Source organism: Oncorhynchus clarkii, chromosome 1, assembly GCF_045791955.1.
Source record: "Oncorhynchus clarkii lewisi isolate Uvic-CL-2024 chromosome 1, UVic_Ocla_1.0, whole genome shotgun sequence".
In the NCBI taxonomy this organism is placed as follows: domain Eukaryota; kingdom Metazoa; phylum Chordata; class Actinopteri; order Salmoniformes; family Salmonidae; genus Oncorhynchus; species Oncorhynchus clarkii.
The window spans coordinates 34687509-34702051 of record NC_092147.1 but is presented as its reverse complement, the minus strand read 5'-3'; the positions used below and the strand labels follow the sequence as shown (position 1 = coordinate 34702051).

Genomic DNA, 14543 nt, shown 5'->3' with positions numbered 1-14543 from the left:
GAGGGCAAGAGAGTGAGTGGGAGTGAGAGAAAGGGTGAGAGAGGGTGAGAGAGTGAGTGGGAGGGAGAGAGAAGGAAAGAGAGTGAATGGGAGTGAGAGAGAGGGACAGAGAGGGTGAGAGTGAGTGGGAGGGAGAGAGAAGGAAAGAGAGGGCAAGAGAGTGAGTGGGAGTGAGAGAGAGGGACAGAGTGGGCGAGAGTGAGTGGGAGGGAGAGAGAAGGAAAGAGAGGTTGAGAGAGTGAGTGGGAGTGAGAGAGAGAGGTAAGGAGAGGGCGAGAGTGAGTGGGAGTGAGAGAGGGACAGAGAGGGCGAGAGAGTGAGTGGGAGTGAGAGAGGGTGAGAGAGTGAGTTGGAGTGAGAGAGAGGGAAAGAGAGGGCAAGAGAGTGAGTGGGAGTGAGAGAGAGGGTGAGAGAGGGTGAGAGAGTGAGTGGGAGGGAGAGAGAAGGAAAGAGAGGGCAAGAGAGTGAGTGGGAGTGAGAGAGAGGGACAGAGAGGGTGAGAGAGTGAGTGGGAGGGAGAGAGAAGGAAAGAGAGTTTGAGAGAGTGAGTGGGAGGGAGAGAGAAGGAAAGAGAGGGTGAGAGAGTGAGTGGGAGTGAGAGAGAGGTAAAGAGAGGGCGAGAGTGAGTGGGAGTGAGAGAGGGACAGAGAGGGCGAGAGTGAGTGGGAGTGAGAGAGGGACAGAGAGGGCGAGAGAGTGAGTGGGAGTGAGAGAGCGTGAGAGAGTGAGTTGGAGTGAGAGAGAAGGAAAGAGAGGGCAATAGAGTGAGTGGGTGTGAGAGAGAGGGTGAGAGAGGGTGAGAGAGTGAGTGGGAGGGAGAGAGAAGGAAAGAGAGTGAATGGGAGTGAGAGAGAGGGACAGAGAGGGTGAGAGTGAGTGGGAGGGAGAGAGAAGGAAAGAGAGGGCGAGAGTGAGTGGGAGTGAGAGAGGGACAGAGAGGGCGAGAGTGAGTGGGAGTGAGAGAGGGACAGAGAGGCCGAGAGAGTGAGTGGGAGTGAGAGAGGGTGAGAGAGTGAGTTGGAGTGAGAGAGAAGGAAAGAGAGGGCAAGAGAGTGATTGGGAGTGAGAAAGAGGGAAAGAGAGGGTGAGAGAGTGAGTGGGAGGGAGAGAGAAGGAAAGAGAGGGCAAGAGAGTGAGTGGGAGTGAGGGAAAGAGAGGGTGAGAGAGTGAGTGGGAGTGAGAGAGGGTGAGAGAGTGAGTTGGAGTGAGAGAGAAGGAAAGAGAGGGCAAGAGAGTGAGTGGGAGTGAGAAAGAGGGAAAGAGAGGGTGAGAGAGTGAGTGGGAGGGAGAGAGAAGGAAAGAGAGGGCAAGAGAGTGAGTGGGAGTGAGAGAGAGGGACAGAGTGGGCGAGAGTGAGTGGGAGGGAGAGAGAAGGAAAGAGAGGTTGAGAGAGTGAGTGGGAGTGAGAGAGAGGTAAGGAGAGGGCGAGAGTGAGTGGGAGTGAGAGAGGGACAGAGAGGGCGAGAGAGTGAGTGGGAGTGAGAGAGGGTGAGAGAGTGAGTTGGAGTGAGAGAGAAGGAAAGAGAGGGCAAGAGAGTGAGTGGGAGTGAGAGAGAGGGTGAGAGAGGGTGAGAGAGTGAGTGGGAGGGAGAGAGAAGGAAAGAGAGGGCAAGAGAGTGAGTGGGAGTGAGAGAGAGGGACAGAGAGGGTGAGAGAGTGAGTGGGAGGGAGAGAGAAGGAAAGAGAGTTTGAGAGAGTGAGTGGGAGGGAGAGAGAAGGAAAGAGAGGGTGAGAGAGTGAATGGGAGTGAGAGAGAGGGACAGAGAGGGCGAGAGTGAGTGGGAGGGAGAGGGAGGGAAAGAGAGGGTGAGATAGTGAGTGGGAGTGAGAGAGAGGGAAAGAGAGGGTGAGAGTGAGTGGGAGGGAAAGAAAAGGAAAGAGGGTGAGATAGTGAGTGGGAGTGAGAGAGGGAAAGAGTGAGTGGGAGTGAGAGAGAAGTAAAGAGAGGGTGAGAGAGTGAGTGGGAGTGAGAGAGAGGTAAAGAGAGGGCGAGAGTGAGTGGGAGTGAGAGAGGGACAGAGAGGGCGAGAGTGAGTGGGAGTGAGAGAGGGACAGAGAGGCCGAGAGAGTGAGTGGGAGTGAGAGAGGGTGAGAGAGTGAGTTGGAGTGAGAGAGAAGGAAAGAGAGGGCAAGAGAGTGAGTGGGAGTGAGAAAGAGGGAAAGAGAGGGTGAGAGAGTGAGTGGGAGGGAGAGAGAAGGAAAGAGAGGGCAAGAGAGTGAGTGGGAGTGAGAGAGAGGGACAGAGAGGGTGAGAGAGTGAGTGGGAGGGAGAGAGAAGGAAAGAGAGTTTGAGAGAGTGAGTGGGAGGGAGAGAGAAGGAAAGAGAGGGTGAGAGAGTGAGTGGGAGTGAGAGAGAGGTAAAGAGAGGGCGAGAGTGAGTGGGAGTGAGAGAGGGACAGAGAGGGCGAGAGTGAGTGGGAGTGAGAGAGAGACAGAGAGGGAGAGAGAGTGAGTGGGAGTGAGAGAGCGTGAGAGAGTGAGTTGGAGTGAGAGAGAAGGAAAGAGAGGGCAAGAGAGTGAGTGGGTGTGAGAGAGGGTGAGAGAGGGTGAGAGAATGAGTGGGAGGGAGAGAGAAGGAAAGAGAGGGCGAGAGAGTGAATGGGAGTGAGAGAGAGGGACAGAGAGGGCGAGAGTGAGTGGGAGGGAGAGGGAGGGAAAGAGAGGGTGAGATAGTGAGCGGGAGTGTGAGAGAGGGAAAGAGAGGGTGAGATAGTGAGTGGGAGGGAAAGAAAAGGAAAGAGGGTGAGATAGTGAGTGGGAGTGAGAGAGGGAAAGAGTGAGTGGGAGTGAGAGAGAAGTAAAGAGAGGGTGAGAGAGTGAGTGGGAGTGAGAGAGAGGTAAAGAGAGGGCGAGAGTGAGTGGGAGTGAGAGAGGGACAGAGAGGGCGAGAGTGAGTGGGAGTGAGAGAGGGACAGAGAGGCCGAGAGAGTGAGTGGGGGTGAGAGAGTGAGTTGGAGTGAGAGAGAAGGAAAGAGAGGGCAAGAGAGTGAGTGGGAGTGAGAAAGAGGGAAAGAGAGGGTGAGAGAGTGAGTGGGAGGGAGAGAGAAGGAAAGAGAGGGCAAGAGAGTGAGTGGGAGTGAGAGAGAGGGACAGAGAGGGTGAGAGAGTGAGTGGGAGGGAGAGAGAAGGAAAGAGAGGGTGAGAGAGTGAGTGGGAGGGAGAGAGAAGGAAAGAGAGGGTGAGAGAGTGAGTGGGAGTGAGAGAGAGGTAAAGAGAGGGCGAGAGTGAGTGGGAGTGAGAGAGGGACAGAGAGGGCGAGAGTGAGTGGGAGTGAGAGAGGGACAGAGAGGGCGAGAGAGTGAGTGGGAGTGAGAGAGGGTGAGAGAGTGAGTTGGAGTGAGAGAGAAGGAAAGAGAGGGCAAGAGAGTGAGTGGGAGTGAGAGAAAGGGTGAGAGAGGGTGAGAGAGTGAGTGGGAGGGAGAGAGAAGGAAAGAGAGTGAATGGGAGTGAGAGAGAGGGACAGAGAGGGTGAGAGTGAGTGGGAGGGAGAGAGAAGGAAAGAGAGGGCAAGAGAGTGAGTGGGAGTGAGAGAGAGGGACAGAGTGGGCGAGAGTGAGTGGGAGGGAGAGAGAAGGAAAGAGAGGTTGAGAGAGTGAGTGGGAGTGAGAGAGAGAGGTAAGGAGAGGGCGAGAGTGAGTGGGAGTGAGAGAGGGACAGAGAGGGCGAGAGAGTGAGTGGGAGTGAGAGGGGGTGAGAGAGTGAGTTGGAGTGAGAGAGAGGGAAAGAGAGGGCAAGAGAGTGAGTGGGAGTGAGAGAGAGGGTGAGAGAGGGTGAGAGAGTGAGTGGGAGGGAGAGAGAAGGAAAGAGAGGGCAAGAGAGTGAGTGGGAGTGAGAGAGAGGGACAGAGAGGGTGAGAGAGTGAGTGGGAGGGAGAGAGAAGGAAAGAGAGTTTGAGAGAGTGAGTGGGAGGGAGAGAGAAGGAAAGAGAGGGTGAGAGAGTGAGTGGGAGTGAGAGAGAGGTAAAGAGAGGGCGAGAGTGAGTGGGAGTGAGAGAGGGACAGAGAGGGCGAGAGTGAGTGGGAGTGAGAGAGGGACAGAGAGGGCGAGAGAGTGAGTGGGAGTGAGAGAGAGTGAGAGAGTGAGTTGGAGTGAGAGAGAAGGAAAGAGAGGGCAATAGAGTGAGTGGGTGTGAGAGAGAGGGTGAGAGAGGGTGAGAGAGTGAGTGGGAGGGAGAGAGAAGGAAAGAGAGGGCGAGAGTGAGTGGGAGTGAGAGAGGGACAGAGAGGGCGAGAGTGAGTGGGAGTGAGAGAGGGACAGAGAGGCCGAGAGAGTGAGTGGGAGTGAGAGAGGGTGAGAGAGTGAGTTGGAGTGAGAGAGAAGGAAAGAGAGGGCAAGAGAGTGATTGGGAGTGAGAAAGAGGGAAAGAGAGGGTGAGAGAGTGAGTGGGAGGGAGAGAGAAGGAAAGAGAGGGCAAGAGAGTGAGTGGGAGTGAGAGAGAGGGACAGAGAGGGTGAGAGAGTGAGTGGGAGGGAGAGAGAAGGAAAGAGAGTTTGAGAGAGTGAGTGGGAGGGAGAGAGAAGGAAAGAGAGGGTGAGAGAGTGAGTGGGAGTGAGAGAGAGGTAAAGAGAGGGCGAGAGTGAGTGGGAGTGAGAGAGGGACAGAGAGGGCGAGAGTGAGTGGGAGTGAGAGAGAGACAGAGAGGGCGAGAGAGTGAGTGGGAGTGAGAGAGCGTGAGAGAGTGAGTTGGAGTGAGAGAGAAGGAAAGAGAGGGCAAGAGAGTGAGTGGGTGTGAGAGAGGGTGAGAGAGGGTGAGAGAATGAGTGGGAGGGAGAGAGAAGGAAAGAGAGGGCGAGAGAGTGAATGGGAGTGAGAGAGAGGGACAGAGAGGGCGAGAGTGAGTGGGAGGGAGAGGGAGGGAAAGAGAGGGTGAGATAGTGAGCGGGAGTGTGAGAGAGGGAAAGAGAGGGTGAGAGTGAGTGGGAGGGAAAGAAAAGGAAAGAGGGTGAGATAGTGAGTGGGAGTGAGAGAGGGAAAGAGTGAGTGGGAGTGAGAGAGAAGTAAAGAGAGGGTGAGAGAGTGAGTGGGAGTGAGAGAGAGGTAAAGAGAGGGCGAGAGTGTGTGGGAGTGAGAGAGGGACAGAGAGGGCGAGAGTGAGTGGGAGTGAGAGAGGGACAGAGAGGCCGAGAGAGTGAGTGGGGGTGAGAGAGTGAGTTGGAGTGAGAGAGAAGGAAAGAGAGGGCAAGAGAGTGAGTGGGAGTGAGAAAGAGGGAAAGAGAGGGTGAGAGAGTGAGTGGGAGGGAGAGAGAAGGAAAGAGAGGGCAAGAGAGTGAGTGGGAGTGAGAGAGAGGGACAGAGAGGGTGAGAGAGTGAGTGGGAGGGAGAGAGAAGGAAAGAGAGGGTGAGAGAGTGAGTGGGAGGGAGAGAGAAGGAAAGAGAGGGTGAGAGAGTGAGTGGGAGTGAGAGAGAGGTAAAGAGAGGGCGAGAGTGAGTGGGAGTGAGAGAGGGACAGAGAGGGCGAGAGTGAGTGGGAGTGAGAGAGGGACAGAGAGGGCGAGAGAGTGGGTGGGAGTGAGAGAGGGTGAGAGAGTGAGTTGGAGTGAGAGAGAAGGAAAGAGAGGGCAAGAGAGTGAGTGGGAGTGAGAGAAAGGGTGAGAGAGGGTGAGAGAGTGAGTGGGAGGGAGAGAGAAGGAAAGAGAGTGAATGGGAGTGAGAGAGAGGGACAGAGAGGGTGAGAGTGAGTGGGAGGGAGAGAGAGGAAAAGAGAGGGTGAGATAGTGAGTGGGAGTGAGAGAGAGGGAAAGAGAGGGTGAGAGTGAGTGGGAGTGAAAGAAAAGGAAAGAGGGTGAGATAGTGAGTGGGAGTGAGAGAGGGACAGAGTGAGTGGGAGTGAGAGAGAAGTAAAGAGAGGGTGAGAGAGTGAGTGGGAGTGAGAGAGAAGGAAAGAGAGGGTGAGAGAGTGAGTTGGAGTGAGAGAGAAGGAAAGAGAGGGTGAGAGAGTGAGTGGGAGTGAGAGAGAAGGAAAGAGAGGGTGAGAGAGTGAGTGGGAGGGAGAGAGAAGGAAAGAGAGGGTGAGAAAGTGAGTGTGAGGGAGAGAGAAGGAAAGAGAGGGTGAGAGAGTGAGTGGGAGTGAAAGAAAAGGAAAGAGGGTGAGATAGTGAGTGGGAGTGAGAGAGAAGGAAAGAGAGGGCCAGAGAGTGAGTGGGAGTGAGAGAGAAGGAAAGAGAGGGCAAGATAGTGAGTGGGAGTGAGAGAGAGGGTGAGAGAGTGAGTGGGAGTGAGAGAGAATGAAAGAGAGGACAAGAGTGAGTGGGATTGAGAGAGAAGTGAGAGAGTGAGTGGGAGTGTGAGAGAAGGAAAGAGAGGGCAAGATAGTGAGTGGGAGTGAGAGAGAGGGGAAGAGGGTGAGAGAGTGAGTGGGAGTGAGAGGGTGAGAGAGTGAGTGGGAGTGTGAGAGAAGGAAAGAGAGGGCAAGATAGTGAGTGGGAGTGAGAGAGAGGGAAAGAGGGTGAGAGAGTGAGTGGGAGTGAGAGAGAAGGAAAGAGAGGGCAAAAGAGTGAGTGGGAGTGAGAGAGAGGGTGAGAGGGAGTATGTAATAGCAGGTAATTACCTGCATTAGGAGCTAACACACAAACACGGATGGATGGATTTTGTATAGATGATATTGTCTCTCCTGAGGTAAGATGAGGCGGGGGTCACTGTGCTAACCTCTGGGGTCTTCAGCCTGTTTGGCCAGTTGACGGAGAGCGGCAGCGAATCCGGAGTGAGCAGCCACACTCCCGTTGGCTAGCGGGGTAAGAGGGCTGACCGTCGCCGTGGTGCGAGTTGCAGTGGAGATCATTCCTAATGACCGCGACTTTGACTCATGGTTCATACCTGGAAAGATAGAGGGAGAAGGAGAGGACAAAAAAGTGAAATTAGGAATATTTAGCCTCTTTGGATTCTCTCTATCATAATAGAACAGTGTGTGTGTGACGGCTCTGAGAGATAGGAAGGAGCTGAGGTCAAGTATAAGGTCAGAGGTCAGGTTAGTCTGTCAGAGCCGTGACAATGACACACACACACACACGAGCAAGCAGACACACACACACGCATAGACGCACACACACACACACACACACACACACACACACACACACACACACACACACACTAACATTATTAGTGTTCCCCCACTGCCCTCCCAGTGACCCACATACAGCTATTAGCACTGAATTTAACCCAAGCATCATACACTCTACCGCCCCACCCCCACACCACTTCGACAGACAGAGAGACAGACACACACACTCAGATCCTTACAGCTGCATGTGAGTTGAGACATCGCCACATCCTCTCTCTCTCTCATATTCCCACTCCTTTAGCCCCCCCCTCTCTGTTTTTCTCTGTTTCTATCTCTCTCTGTTTCTCTCTGTTTCTATCTCTCTCTGTTTCTCTGTTTCTGTTTCTCTGTTTCTCTCTGTTTCTCTGTTTCTCTCTCTCTGTTTCTCTGTTTCTCTCTGTTCTCTGTTTCTCTCTGTTTCTCTGTTTCTCTCTCTCTGTTTCTCTCTGTTTCTCTGTTTCTCTCTGTTTCTCTTTCACTCTGTTTCTCCATGTTTCTCTGTTTCTCTCTCGCTCTGTTTCTCTCTGTTTCTCTCTCTCTCTCTCTGTTTCTCTCTCTCACACTGTTTCTCTGTTTCTCTCTCTCACACTATTTCTCTGTTTCTCTCCCTTTCTCTGTTTCTCTCTCTCCGTTTCTCTGTTTCTCTCTCTCTTTTTCTCTGTTTCTCTCACACCATTTCTCTCTTTCTCTCTCTTTCTCTGTTTCTCTCTCACAGTTTCTCTGTTTCTCTGTTTCTCTCTGTTTCTCTGACTCTGTTTCTCTCTCTTACACTGTTTCTCTCTGTTTCTCTCTCTCACACCATTTCTGTTTCTCTCTCTCACACTGTTTCTCTCTGTTTCTCTCTGTTTCTGTTTCTCTCTCTCACACTGTTTCTCTGTTTCTCTCTGTTTCTCTCTGTTTCTCTCTCTCTCTGTTTCTCTCTTTCTCTCTGTTTCTCTCTCACACTGTTTCTCTGTTTCTCTCTCTCTGTTTCTCTCTCACACACTGTTTCTCTCTTTCTCTCTGTTTCTGTTTCTCTGTTTCTCTCTCACACTGTTTCTCTGTTTCTCTCTCTCTGTGTCTCTGTTTCTCTCTCACACTGTTTCTCTGTTTCTCTCTGTTTCTCTGTTTCTCTGTTTCTCTCTCTCTCTCTCTGATTCTCTTTTTCTGTTTCTCTCTCTCTGTTTCTCTGTTTCTCTCTCTCTGTTTCTCTCTCTCACACTGTTTCTCTGTTTCTCTCTCACACTATTTCTCTGTTTCTCTCTCTTTCTCTGTTTCTCTCTCTGTTTCTCTGTTTCTCTCTCTCTTTTTCTCTGTTTCTCTCACACCATTTCTCTCTCTTTCTCTGTTTCTCTCTCACAGTTTCTCTGTTTCTCTGTTTCTCTCTGTTTCTCTGACTCTGTTTCTCTCTCTTACACTGTTTCTCTCTGTTTCTCTCTCTCACACCATTTCTGTTTCTCTCTCTCACACTGTTTCTCTCACACTGTTTCTCTCTGTTTCTCTCTCTCACACTGTTTCTCTCTGTTTATGTTTCTCTCTCTCACACTGTTTCTCTGTTTCTCTCTCTCTCTCTGTTTCTCTCTCTCTCTGTTTCTCTGTTTCTCTCTGTTTCTCTCTCTCTCTGTTTCTCTCTCTTTCTCTCTTTCTCTCTGTTTCTCTCTCACACACTGTTTCTCTCTTTCTCTCTGTTTCTCTGTTTCTCTGTTTCTCTCACACTGTTTCTCTGTTTCTCTCTCTCTCTCTCTGATTCTCTTTTTCTATGTTTCTCTCTCTGTTTCTCTGTTTCTCTCTCTCGCACTGTTTCTCTGTTTCTCTCACTCACATTGTTTCTCTGTTTCTCTCACTCACACTGTTTCTCTGTTTCTCTGTTTCTCTCTCTCTCTCTGTTTCTCTGTTTCTCTCTCTCACACTGTTTCTCTGTTTCTCTCTGTTCCTCTGTTTCTATCTGTTTCTCTGTTTCTCTCTCTCACACTGTTTCTCTCTCTCTCTGTTTCTCTCTCTCACACTGTTTCTCTGTTTCTCTCTCTCTCTCTCTCTCTCTCTGTTTCTCTCTTTCTCTGTTTCTCTCTCTCTGTTTCTCTGTCTCTCTGTTTCTCTGTCTCTCTGTTTCTCTCTCTGTTTCTCTCTCTCTCTCTCTGTTTCTCTAACAAGCTCTTGAGCTTATTTAGCAAAATAACTCACACGAACATGAATGCACACACTGCCTCCTATATTTCCCCCTTCCATGCTCACTTTGGTTTGTTTATCTTTTCTCTCTCTCACTCACTGGGTCTCTTTCTCTCTCACAAAAATACATACACACTGATACACATGCTCACCACACCAGGCACACATACACTAGGACATAACAAACAACACTCACCGGCTCCCTGTTCTTCCTGCTGGCATTATCTTTTCTCTCACGCTCTCTTTCCCTTTCACACTCTCCCTCTTTCTTCTTCACGCTCCGTCTCTCTCTCATTCCCTCTGTCTTGCTCTCTCTATCTCTCGTTCTCTCTCGTTCTCTCAGTCTTGTTCTCGCTCCTCCAGGAACAGCCCTCTCAGTCATGCAGCTGCTACACGATCACGTGATTCCCTCACTGTCCCCCTCCCTTCTCTTTCACCCTCTCTCCCTTTCTATCCCCATACCCTTGTTTCTCCCCTCCATCCTACTCCCCCTTCCTGTCTACCCCCTCCCCCTCACACCTCCAGCCACCTCTGCTCTTCTCCCTCTCTCCTCCCCCACTCTTAAGAATGAGGAGGAGCAGGAGGATGAGGATGGAGGGAGGAGCAGGGGTAGACTTCATCCATCACTCTGTCTCCACACATCAGCCCTGTCTGCTGCAGGGGCCCTGACAGTGACATCTCTCCCCTGACCCCCGAGTCTATGCTTGGCCAGGGGGACAGGGGCTGACGAGGGATGGAGGAGTGTTTAGAGTGGACAACATGACAGCCCAGCGCTTACACACACATATAAACAAAAAATAACTCAGCCCTCTGTCTCTCTCTCACACACACACACACACACACACACACACACACACACACACACACACACACACACACACACACACACACACACACACACACACACACACACACACAGCGTGGCAGGGGACCTGCTCTATCCTTTGTGTGTGTGTGTGTGTGTGGCAGGTTAGCGTTTTCGTCATGAATAATGTTCTGGAGGCAGCTCTCCAGAGTGGTAAGTCGCTGGCACAGGCACAAAGTCATACAATCTTTTAAACATAACCTTAACCCTAACCACACTGCTAACTCTAATGCCTAAACTTAACCTTAAATTAACACCAAAAGCTCAATTTTGTTTTCCTGAATTTGTACAATATAGCCAATTTTGACATTGCAGCTGTCCTATCTGGTGGAAATCGCTCAGTTCTGCCGCAAGGACAAGGCTCTCTAAACGTCATCCTGTGTGTGTGTGTGTGTGTGTGTGTGTGTGTGTGTGTGTGTGTGTGTGTGTGTGTGTGTGACATTAGGATTGGTAAACAAGCATTTACACTGCCCATGCTCATTAACCCCAAGAGTATGTGTATGTTATTTCCTGCTCTGTCATTACGCCACGGAAGAGAATGGAACACACACACTGTAAACACTGCTCACTCCTACCCCCATTTCAGTTTTATACAGTAGCTGGCAGAGGATTTTATGTTCTACTGACACGGAAAGTAGGGTCAGAGCCAAATGTTTACAATCCTCGTAATCATGGCTGCAATATAAATTCAGAGTGCAATGTGTGTGTGCATGAGGAATTGTAATCTCTCAAATTAACAGCCTCAATCACACAACATTATGATGTCAGTTACTGGCATCTAAGAACACACATACACACACAGTCACACACACACACTATCTGCTGACTCAGTATTTGTGCATCACGCGTCACACATCCTATGGCCCTAACGGAACGGTGGGTTAACTGCCTTGTTCAGGGGCAGAACGACTGATTTTCACCTTGTCAGCTCGGGAGATACAATCTTGCAACCTTACAGTTAACTAGTCCAATGCAATAACGACCTGCCTCTTTCTCGTTGCATTCCACAAGGAGTCTACCTGTTACGCGAATGCAGTAAGCCAAGGTAAGTTGCTAGCTAGCATTAAATTTATCTTACAAAAAAACAATCAATCATAATCACTAGTTAACTACATGGTTGATGATATTACTAGATATTATCTAGCGTGTCCTGCGTTGCATATAATCTGACTGAGCATACAAGCATACAAGTATCTAAGTATCTGACTGAGCGGTGGTAAGCAGAAGCAGGCGCGTAAACATTCATTCAAACAGCACTTTCGTATGTTTTGCCAGCAGCTCTTCGTTGTGCGTCAAGCATTGCGCTGTTTATGACTTCAAGCCTATCAACTCCCGAGATGAGGCTGGTGTAACCGAAGTGAAATGGCTAGGTAGTTAGCGCTCGCTAATAGTGTTTCAAATGTAACTCGCTCTGAGCCTTCTAGTAGTTGTTCCCCTAGCTCTGCATGAGTAACGCTGCTTCAATGGTGGCTGTTGTCGTTGTGTTGCTGGTTCGAGCCCAGGGAGGAGCGAGGAGAGACACTGGCAATACTAAAGTGCCTATAAAAACATCCAATAGTCAAAGGTTAATGAAATACAAATGGTATAGAGAGAAATAGTCCTATAATTCTTATAATAACTACAACCTAAAACTTCTTACCTGGGAATATTGAAGACTCATGTTAAAAGGAAGCACCAGCTTTCATATGTTCTCATGTTCTGAGCAAGGAACTGAAACGTTATCTTTCTTACATAGCACATATTGCACTTTTACTTTCTTCTCCAACACTTTGTTTTTGCGTTATTTATACCAAATTTAACATATTTTCTTTTTTACTTGAGGCTAAATTGATTTTATTGATGTATTATATTAAGTTAAAATAAGTGTTCATTCAGTATTGTTGTAATTGTCATTATTACAAATACATAAATAAAAAAATTGGCCGATTAATCGGTATCGGCTTTTTTGGTCCTCCAATAATCGGTATTGGTATCGGCGTTGAAAAATCATAATCGGTCGACCTCTACTCCAGGGACAAGACTGCCAGCTAGCATCTTCAGCCCTGAGAAGGTAGGGAAATGTAAGGTAGTAGTAATTACTGTAGTGTACCTCATTACTAGATAACTATTTTATAGTGCAAACAATACAGTACATACAGTGCAACATTGAAAACACACACATATATACACAGTTGAAGTCAGAAGTTTCCATACACCTTAGCCAAACACATTTAAACTCAAATTTTCACAATTCCTGACATTTAATCCTAGTAAAAAGTCCCTGTCAGTTAGGATCACCACTTTATTTTAAGAATGTGAAATGTCTGAATAATAGTAGAGAGAATTATTTATTTCAGCTTGTATTTCTTTCATCACATTCCCAGTGGGTCAGAAGTTTACATACACTCAATTAGTATTTGGTAGCATTGCCTTTAAGTTGTTTAACTTCAGTCAAACGCTTCGGGTAGCCTTCCACAAACCTCCCACAATAAGTTGGGTGAATTTTGGCCCATTCCTCCTGACAGAGCTGGTGTAACTGAGTCAGGTTTGTAGGCCTCCTTGTTCACACACGCATTTTCAGTTCTGCCCACAAATTTTCTGTAGGTTTGAGGTTAGGGCTTTGTGACGGCCACTCCAATACCTTGACTTTGTTGTCCTTAAGCCATTTTGCCACAACTTTGGAAGTATGCTTGGGGTCATTGTCCATTTGGAAGACCCATTTGCGACCCAGCTTTAACTTCCTGACTGTTGTCTTGAGATGTTGCTTCAATATATCCACATAATTCTCCTGCCTCATGATGCCATCTATTTTGTGAAGTGCACCAGTCCCTCCTGCAGCAAAGCACCCCCACAACATGATGCTGCCACCCCCGTGCTTCACGGTTGGGATGAGGTTCTTTGGCTTGCAAGCCTCCCCCTTTTTCCTTCAAACATAACGATGGTCATTATGTTCAAATAGTTCAATTTTTGTTTCATCAGACCAGAGGACATTTCTCCAAAAAGTATGATCTTTGTCCCCATGTGCAGTTGCAAACTGTAGTCTGGCTTTTTTATGGAGGTTTTGGAGCAGTGGCTTCTTCCTTGCTGAGTGGCTTTTCAGGTTATGTCGATATAGGACTCGTTTTACTGTGGATATAGATACTTTGTTCCTGTTTCCTCCAGCATCTTCACACGGTCCTTTGCTGTTGTTCTGGGATTGATTTGCACTTTTCGCATCAAAGTATGTTCATCTCTACGAGACAGAACGCGTCTCCTTCCTGAGTGGTATGATGGCTGCGTGGTCCCATGGTGTTTATACTTTTGTACTATTGTTTGTACAGATGAACGTGGTACCTTCAGGCATTTGGAAATTGCTCCCAAGAATGAACCAGACTTGTGGAGGTCTACAATTTTTTTCAGAGGTCTTGGTTGATTTCTTTTGATTTTCCCATGATGTCAAGAGGCACTGAGGTTGAAGGTAGGCCTTGAAATACAGGTACACCTCCAATTGACTCAAATGATGTCAATTAGCCTATCAGAAGCTTCTAAAGCCATATAATTTTTGGGAATTTTCCAAGCTGTTTAAAGGCACAGTCAACTTAGTGTATGTAAACCTCTGATCCACTGGAAATGTGATACAGTTTTGTGATATAAGTGAAAGTAATCGGTCTGTAAACAATTGTTGGAAAGATTAAATAAAAAAGTATATCAGTTTCATTTAAGGACCCAAAAAATTGACAGGTGTGCCATATAGATAGGAACTTAGTTGGGAAGAGATTTTCGATGTACCGATTCCATGGACATGGTTTATGAACTAATACACAAAACAAGTTTTTCAATTGAAATTATGACACAAAATTCTTGCAACCAATAGAATGCTATATATATGGGGAATACAACCATCCCAGCTCTGCAGATATTGCTTTGTTTGTTTTGGTATTGTCATATGTAGCTTGTTTTTGGTCACAGGTTTAGGAATGGCTAAAGAATTGAACATTTACCTGGAGCTGACTCTGCAAATACCACTGCTGGGTGACTTAAAAAATCATAGTCAATCGATCAATAATCTAATAATACTCTTGGCAAAAAATGTATAATAAGTAGAATCTATAAGAATATAAAGGTTCAGAACTTTTGTGAAACATCACAGCACAGTTGAAAAATATATGGCAAATAGAAACTGGATGGTGTTCAGAGATAGATGGGAGGGGTTGAGGGTAGCTGAAGGATGGGACTGAAAACAAACAAAAGATAAATATTGTAAAATATACTGTGTCCGTAAAATGTATGTGTATAGGCTGGAAGTAGGAGCCTAAGTGTTGTTGTCCATCAGTGTACTCCATTTAAGGGAAAATAATAAAGGAAAAATATACATATTTCTAAAATATAATTTATATACAGTACCAGTCAAAAGTTTGGACAGACCTAGCCAAGGTTTTTCTTTATTGTTTACTATTTTCTACATTGTAGAATAATTGTGAAAACATCCACACATTGAAATAAAATATGGAATTTTGTAGTAACCAAAGTGTTAAA

The 14543-nt window shown here is 47.9% G+C and overlaps 1 protein-coding gene across 1 annotated transcript in view; it reads right to left on the bottom strand.

Annotated features, from left to right (window-relative positions):
- LOC139406549 (genetic suppressor element 1-like) overlaps nt 1-14543 on the bottom strand; it is a 46924-nt gene that overhangs the window by 14657 nt on the left and 17724 nt on the right. The window contains exon 2 of the mRNA XM_071149254.1: nt 6646-6813. Coding sequence (XP_071005355.1) covers nt 6646-6813 — 168 coding nt within the window. The remainder of the gene's footprint in view (nt 1-6645; nt 6814-14543) is intronic.